This window comes from Panthera leo, chromosome A2 (genome assembly GCF_018350215.1).
Source record: "Panthera leo isolate Ple1 chromosome A2, P.leo_Ple1_pat1.1, whole genome shotgun sequence".
NCBI classification, from domain to species: Eukaryota; Metazoa; Chordata; class Mammalia; order Carnivora; family Felidae; genus Panthera; species Panthera leo.
In genome coordinates, this window is record NC_056680.1 from 148,891,907 (window position 1) to 148,900,733 (window position 8,827).

The following is an 8,827-nucleotide window of genomic DNA, read 5'->3' on the forward strand; positions in this document are numbered from 1 at the left end:
AAGGAACAACAGGTTGCCCTGAAGGGTATCTATCCTAAAATTTAATATGATGCGAATCTCTGTCTAAGCTTTTTTTTTTTTTTTTTAAATTTCTGAGAAGTTTTTATACTTCCAGGAACTATAGCTAGAATGCCTTACAGTATCTGGAGTGGTTCCAGACATGCCACTAATATGGGACTCAATAAATGTGCAGTGAAACAACCGAACAGAATTACCTCCTGTGTTGTCTTTAATGCTTTGTCCCTTCCTCTCCCAATCTACAGGTATCTCCGACGAAGACATTATCAACATCACTCTTCCCACTGGAGTGCCCATTCTCCTGGAACTGGATGAGAACCTGCATGCTGTTGGGCCTCACCAGTTCCTGGGCAACCAAGAGGCTATCCAAGCCGCCATTAAGAAAGTAGAGGATCAAGGAAAAGTGAAAAAGCGAGTTGAAAAATGAAAGCTTTCCCATTTACTTGCTAGGAATAGCTGCAAAGGAAGTGGCATGCAGTATTTTTTGGGTGCTGATCTCCCTCTCTTTTTTTTCCCCTGATTTTTCCAGAACTAGTCAATGGGATAGAGTTTATAAGGTAACTCGGTAAATGTTATTGCCCAGATGAAAGATTTAGGATGCCTGAGTGCTTTGTCATAAGTCTGATGAGAACTCTCTTGCTAGTCCTGTTTGAATTAGTCATTCATGGGGCTAATTGGTAACCAGTGGGGCTTAATCAAGGTCCTGAGTGTCTAAGATGAGAGAGTAACAAGTAGAGGTGAAGTTTAAGGTATTCACCATTTAATAAATCATTATTGAGTCACTATTGACAGACACTACTTATTCCAATAGGTAGTTCACTTTTATATTTACTGAGACTTTCTGGGATGATAGTAAGGTATATTAGATAATATGCTCTACTTAAGTATTTATTACTAGTCTTCTCCTCTAGGAAAAGGGATGCTTTGCTAGTTAAAACCAGAGGACCATTTAATGGGAGAAATCACCGGTGGATTCCTCCAAGAAAGCCAACAACAAACAGTAAGGCACTTTGCCTTGTCTCTAGACCAGAGACATCCTTTCTTTGACAGTTGGTACGATTCCCCTTTGGCTGCTGGGATTAGCAACGTGTCGACAGCCATAGCTGTTGATGTTCTCCTTTTGTTTTGTTGAACTTTAATCATTGGTTACTTAAAATTGCTTAAAACTAAAGGTCTGTGACCTAAAATGAATCTCCTCAAAGCATCTCCATGTGACTGATAAACATTAGGTAAAGGCCTCCGAACTAGTCTTTGGCTCAAATCTTCTGTAACTCTCAAAGTGTTGCACCTATTTCATTGCATGGACACTCCTAATTCCCTATAAATTGAACATCAGGGTCAGGGGGAAGGTAAAATATAATGCATGTAATTTTATTCCCATGAGCAGGAAAAATATGGTACATTGGGGCTGGCCATACACATTTATTGTTCATCAACAGAGAGCAAAAGATTATAGTATGTGACATACAGCAGCTAGGGTAGGCCACAGACAGAAATGGTTGCTGATCAGTCTCAACGATACTGTTTTCCAGATCATATTTTTAGATGTCATGGGTATATAAGTCACGGTTTCTTTAAACTCTTGCCTTATTTTAAGGCAAGGGACGTATATTTCAGTGACAGAGTTATGGAAAAAAATCTGTAGCTGTTTATCAGTTTTCCATGATTTTCTATTTGTGGGTTAGTCTATTTGTATCCATTTTAGAGTAAATGGCAATGGAAGAAACTAATTCTAAAACCCTTGCCACTGCTTGGTCTCCATTTGGTCCTTCCTTTGAGACTTTTTAGAACAAAGATGTCTGGGAAGAAGAGATGACCCTGGTGTGCTCCCAGCTGGCCACATCTGGGATGTGTCGGGACATGGCATGTGGATGCTTTACATTTCTGACGAACCAGTAGTGTCTGCTGTAGCCCTTCATTTTAGTCCACTTACTTAACCAAATAATATTCTTTGGAATTCAGAGATCAGATCTTTCTAGAATTCCAAGCCTATGGCCAGGCTATACTTCAGACCATTCTTTAACAGCTTCATCTCTGGATTTTCTGAATTTCCTAACCCGAGTGGTGACCGTATCTTAATGCAGCTGAAGATCCTAGAGTTGGATTCTTCCCTTGTCCTCCGCTTGTCCTCGTTCACTTCCAGGGAGCACCCCGGGCAGAATGATGTGGTTCTGCACACAAAGCGACGCTCGCAACCAGTCACTTGGGAATCTGGCAGATCTCCTAAGATAGGGATAATTTTTGCTGATACTTTCTGATATAATTTGGTGTATTGTTTTTGAGATCTTGGCTGAAATAAATGAGACATTTATGAAAACCTCATGTTAAATTATTTTTTTGGTAAAGATTCTATTTTTAAAACTCTACACCCAACGTGGCGCTCAAACACAATCCCGACCGAGATCAAGCGTCGCATGCCATACTGACTGAGCCAGCCGGGCACCCCATTTTTTTTAAAGACATGTAAAATTATTTTTAACAATTCCAGCACTTCGTCCTTAGACCACCTAATGTAGCTGTTTTCTTCACGTGACTCACATCCAGAATTTTTGATGTAGGAATCTTGAAGGCCAACCTGCATCCTGATCTTGGCAACTTTCTGTTCTCTATGAAGCTGGGACCAAACAAAGGGGGATTTTTTTTCTTTGAAAGTAAAGGCAGATAGCCTGTCTAGAAATGTGGCTGTTACAGAGGGCAGCCCGGCCTGCTGCCAGGATGGACTTGCCCTGAAGCCAGCTAGACCCGTCTCCTCTGCCCAGGTTGGAATGACTGACTGCCCCCCCGGGGTGCAGCAAGTGTGGTAAGATAAGGGCCACAGCAGGATGCTTCTCCCAGGTTTTAAGTTATAAATTTTCCACAAGTGCTGTATCCCAGTACACCGAGAATCTTTTTTTCTAAGAGAGCACAAGTTCTGCTTCAGAAAACGGAGGTTTTCACATCCTCTAATGCTAATTTGAGCACTGACAACAAAGCGTCCTTGGATGAAAATGCATTACGTCATGTATTTTTCTTTGATAAGATGTGCAGGAAAGATTTCTAAATGAGACCTGTTTATCTCTCAAGCTCATGCAGATTTTTTTGCCTGCGATTTGTAGATTATTTCCCATCTTGGAGCTTGATCACCTTGATGGAAATGCTGTTACCACATGTGCACAATAGGGTGGTGGTTCTTTGTCTTCCAGTCTGGGAAGCGTCCCCAGGCCCTGTAGCTTTTAGAGGGGATTTTTTTTGGGGAGGGGTGGGGTGGTCAGCGTGTGAGCCTGTTAAAACCAGTCCCAGGTGGGCAGCACTTGGCCGGTTTGGTGGCCAAATACAGAAACCCTCCTGGTCATGTTGCCGCCCGCAGAAAAGAGAGAAGACTCAGGTAATTCCCTGCTCCTTCTCTCATGTCGCTATAGTTCTTTATTTCCCTAGCCCCTTCCTGCTTTTGACCGAATCGGTTAGGGGAAGCACTTTTACTACACAGAGGTTTCATCATCCCTGGTGTCATTTTTCATTCACTTTCTTGCTTTTATAAGCAAGAGTGACTTTTCAAAGTTCAGCTTCCCTATTACCTGGAAAGCCTTTCTTTTCCTTTTAATGTATTTATTTAAATTCTAATTAGTTAACATACAGTGTGATAATGATTTCAGGAGTAGAACCCAGGGCTCAACCCAAAAAGTGCCCTCCTTAATGCCCATCACCCGTTTAGCACATCCCCCTACCCACCTCACCTCCAGCAACCCTCAGTTTGTTCTGTGTATTTAAGAGTCTCTTGTGGTTTGCCTCCCTCTGTCTTCATTTTACTTTTCCTTCCCTTCCCCTATGTTCATCTGCTGAGTGTCTCAAATTCTACATATGAGTGAAATCATACGATGTTTGTCGTTCTGACTTCTTTCACTTAGCATAATACACTCTAGTTCCATCAACTGATGAATGGATAAAGAAAGGGTGTTCGTGTGTGTGTGTGTGTGTGTGTGTGTGTGTGTGTGTCCATACATAATGGAATATTACTCAGTAATCAAAAAGAATGAAATCTTGCCATTTACAACAATGTGGATGGAATTGGAAAGCCTTTCATATGTTCTTTTTCCCTCAGAAAGATACCAAAATTGCCTCAAGGTTGCAGTTCCTTATTATGTTTCCTGTTTTTCTGTTTTGCATAATTGGATTTTGCAAGTTTTTGGCTGACTTTTATAACAGCACTTGTTGTATTAAATCGTGCCTTGCCTCACAGCAGGTCTGGCTTTGGTGGATGCCATGTTATGCTGTGGCCTGAGGGTTTTCACATTGGACTGTGAAGGGAATTTAAGCCACCGATTCCAAGAGGAATATGAAACATCCAAAATGTAAGAATGTTTTAATCATTCAGTCTCCCTCTTATGACAAAGTCATTTGGCCGAATGATGAGCAGAATGAAAGTCATTCTTTTTCCGCAATTGGTAATGTTTTACTTATTGGAGGATAATCTGGCTGTGTAGCCTAGCCTTTAAGACATTGGGACCTTAAGTTGCCCAAAACTGTAAGTTCCTTTGACAGTTTTCTAGAGATAAGCTAGAGTGTCCCCATCACTGCCTCTTTACACATAAAACAGCCACATATCTCTTACTTGCTTTTTATTTAAGTCAAGGGCTTATTTAAGTTAAAGGCTGGCCATTTAAGCTTCCACTTACTCTGATTTGACAGGAATACGTTTTTTAAAATCTTTTTATTGCAGGGATGCCTGGGTGGCTCAGTTGGTTGAATGACCACACCCTGCGCTGAGTATAGAGCCTACTTAAGATTCTCTCTCTCTCTCCCTCTGCCCCTCTCCTCATTCACACCCTCTCTCCCTCTCTCTAAAATGAAATAAACAAAAACAAAAACAAAAAAATATTTTTATTCTAGAATGCTTTAGAGTATAAAAGCAGAGAGTATAAAAAGTACAAAGAAGGGCGCCTGGGTGGCTCAGTCGGTTAAGCGTCCGACTTCGGCTCAGGTCATGATCTCACGGTTCGTGGGTTCAAGCCCTGCATCAGGCTCTGTGCTGACAGCTCAGAGCCCGGAGCCTCCCGCAGATTGTGTCTCCTCTCTCTGTCCCTCCCCGCTTGCACTCTGTCTGTCTCTCTCAAAAATAAATAAACATCAAAAAAAAATTGTTTAAAAAAATAAATAGTACCAAGAACACTCATGCCCATCTGCCACTCAACTGCCACCTCATTAGCTTATGACCACTGTTATGTAGATCTTCCCTCTCTCTTCCCCCACTGCACTGGATCATTCTGAAATAAACACCAAACATCAAACAGGATAGATTTCGAAAAGAAAACAGCTTGAATAGTCTTTGAGCAGTTAAAATCGAAGCCATCAATCATCTGTTCTGAACTTTGTCTTTTGTTGGTACTAAAGAGAAACCAAACGGCAGCCATTGCTAAATCGTCAAATTTGAGTCGGGGCTTGTATACAGTCTGTACTGTCTCTGTTTGCTGTCTAGAGACCTGTTAATCTGTTATGTGTGACTTCTGCTGAAGGATGCAGGATGATTTGGTGACTGATGTTAAGGATGAAAATGTTCCTGAGACCCTTTTTAATAATTCTGAAACAATCTCATAAGTTTAAAAAATGAGCAAATCTGTTGATGTTCTTGTAAATCAGGGTGCTTACTACAGAAGAAGGGAGATAAAACATGGAGGCAGATAAAGAGGAATGCTATTTTATTGGTTTTAAACTGGAGATATTTATATGACCGTGTGTGTGTGTGTGTGTGTGTGTGTGTTTTCCTTTCCCTAACACCCTCCCCTCCCCACCTCTCACCCCCAACTCTGTCCCTGTCCTCTGAAAGGACCTAGAAGCAATAACCTAGTAATAATAAGCACGTCTACCCTCCTGAGTTTGCCTTCTAATTACTATTCCACAGAACCAGGGTGTTTGCAGAAATGGTCAATTCCAGGTTTGGGACAGACAAAGTACAAAATGAGCTTCGAACATCTTAAATCAGAAAAGAAGAAATAGCCCGAAGACTACTGGGACACAAAAATTGGCTCCAAGGGCCACATTTGGGACAATCTGAAGTTAAAGGCAAGAGTAATGACAGTGGATTATAGAACATTTGTCTTAGTATACTCTAGCTGCTATAACAATACCACAGACCAGGTGGCTTCAACAACAAACATTTATCACAGTCTTGGAGACTGGGACGTCGAAGATCAAGGAACTGGCAGATTTGGTGCCTGATGGGGGCCCTCGTGGTTTTCAGACAGATGTCTTCTTGCTCTCCTCACATGGTGGAGAGAGGAAAGGAGGGCGAGGACACTAATCTCATCACAAGGGATCTATCCTCATGACCTCATGTAAATCTAAGCACTTACCAAAGGCCCCACCTCCACATACCATCACACTGTGGACTAGGGCTTCAACATTTGAACTTCAATTGGATATTTTTAAGTTAAAAGTCATAAAGGACATTTGGGGTCTGTAGCATTTAAGGGCGAAGTGTCGTGTCTGTAACCCACATTCAAATGATTAGGCCAACACAATTGTCCCTCTATATTTAGAGAGAGAACGCAAACATAGTAAATGTTATAATTGAAGGAAAGAATGTATAATACTGTACTATGGTATTATTCTTCTAGCTTTTCTGTAGGTCTGAAATTTTTCAAAATGAAACCAGGAAAAATAAAGTGACAGGAGGAAAAAAATACTGACAGAGCAGCAACTGAAACAACCTCTGTGTAGTGGCTGGATAAAGGCTACTGCTTTCTGTGCTTTTTTACTCGAAATCTCAGTCCTTTAGGTAAGTCGCACACTCATTTTATTTCGATTATGTTTGGCACTACAGTTAGGCGTTAGACCAACAATCAGCTTTTCTGTTGATACAGCAAATCAGGAACAGGATTATGGTTGCCATTACCTTGTAGCCGAACAAATAGTAAATGGAATTTCTTTCTCCTGTTGCAAAGCCTTCTTTGTAAATCTCCTTTACTGCCTTAGGGTGGCATCCCTTCTTCCTGTCACCAGTCTGGCTCCTAAACTGTATGTAATCTTTGGGCCTACATTCCCTTGAATTTGAGCTCTGTGCAGCAGCCACCTTGGAAGTGTCCCATGGGTCATTCAGTGACATAGCCCAATTGAAAACATGATTCTGAAGCAGCCTGGGTTTCTACTGTTCCTCTATGCATCCTTCTACTAAGACTGCTGAGGGTCAATGAATGGTTCTCATTGCCCCAAACTAAAGGTAAATGGGTTGTGTTGGTACCAAAGATATGCCTCTTATTTATGTTGTGATTGGCCACGTCAGCCTTAAGTTTATTCTCACTTAAAAAAAAAACAAGGTTCATGAAAAAGATCCTGTTTTCATGAAGGAAGCTCTACCCATCAAGACAGCTTTATCACTCAACCTGTTCATTTCATTCTCTGCAAAGCCAAGTTTTTAAAAACTTCAGCATAGCCCAGAATGTGACATAAACATGTCTCCAAAGAGCCAGTACCTGGTTTCCAGTCTGCAGAAGATAGATGCTGACTAGACAGTAACTGGAGGAACCATTGGCCAAAACGTCAAATGATCATTTTCTCACTTTCTCGATAAGGCACCTGCAGCACCTGAAGGAGTTATTTTGCTGCAGAGAGTTTACTCAAGAATTTTTCATGAATTCACTCTAGCCACACAGCTATTGGAAAGGGAACGTTCGCCAACTGTACAGCCTTGCATCCACTTGAAGAGGAAACTTCATTTGACATAATGTTGACCTCGGTGGGGAATCAGAGGTAGAGTTTTTATTAGTGAAATTAGTTACATAAATTTCCCTTTTAGTGAGAGAGTCTTTGGAGTAATTGAAACTGGACCTTGGAGCAGAGAGGGCAAAGTCCGTGCATCCATTGGCCACTTGCATTGAGGCCACTTCATCCATTCTGGCACTTGTCCTATAGAATATCCATTAGAATTCTCCAGGCAGTCATTAGCCATAGGTTAGCTAGTCAGCATTTTAATTTCTGAAGCACATTAGGATTCTGAATGGCATTGTAGGGAATGTTACTTGTTTCGTAGCTTGAATTCCAGGTCCTCTCTCAGAAGGCTTGGTATCTTATAATCTTTATTTTCTAATCCTTATTTAATGTTTATTTCTGCACCCAGACACTGGGGGTCAGTATTCATTCATAAATGCCTCTAGATTTGACTGCAAACCTAGTTCCATTTATAAAAGGTCATGCCCAAAGAGGCCTGGAATCGATTGTGGGATTTCTTTTTCCAATAATGTAACTGGAGAGCTTGGCCTATGTAAACATAAAATGTAAGTGTAAACATTATGGATCCCCATGGGATTGTAACCTGGGAAAGAGGCAGACCTAAATAAATATAAATTTATAATTTCAATCTAAAATATAAACTAATACTGAGTCCTTGCTGGTTTCTGGAGATTGGTAACACCGGTCCTACCAATGCCCTCTGATGCTTAGCCAGCATCCTGGCTGCCATCCTTGGCTTTCCTTCTGACCAGTTACAGAGGCCTGGTAATTCTCTTTCCTCGTTCCTTTCAAATTCATCTCCCCTCTATCCCCACTACTCAGGCCTTGGGTCACATCCTCAGCTTTTCTCTCTTTAAACGTTTCAAAAACTGATCTCCCTGCTCCTAATTTTTACTCTTCTCCAGTCCTCTCCAAAAACCTGTCAGGTGACTATTCAAAAGCTCTGCCACACAGAGCTTGATGCAGACTTTCAGGGACACCTGCACTTTTTAAAGGCTCTGCCTTTGCCCTCATTCATTGTCTCTCTTCTATCACCCACCCACCTTACCTTCTTTCATTGCCTGCATAGTATCGGCTCATCCCTCAGGATGCTTCGGCTCCCTTAGAG

The 8,827-nt window shown here is 41.5% G+C and overlaps 1 protein-coding gene across 3 annotated transcripts in view; it reads left to right on the forward strand.

Annotated features, from left to right (window-relative positions):
- Nucleotides 1-6,048, forward strand: part of BPGM (bisphosphoglycerate mutase) — a 31,986-nt gene extending 25,938 nt beyond the window's left edge. The window contains exons 3-5 of one of the 3 annotated variants that reach the window (XR_006198852.1): nucleotides 264-1,018; nucleotides 4,235-4,346; nucleotides 5,894-6,048. Coding sequence is in view for 2 of the 3 variants with exons in the window: in XM_042925238.1 (XP_042781172.1) it covers nucleotides 264-445 (182 nt within the window). In the remaining variant the exon portion in view is untranslated. Of the gene's footprint in view, nucleotides 1-263; nucleotides 2,662-4,234; nucleotides 4,347-5,893 lie in introns of those variants that run through there. The other 2 variants (XM_042925238.1, XM_042925227.1) reach the window with 2 other exon arrangements.
- Nucleotides 6,049-8,827: the final 2,779 nt, after the last annotated feature.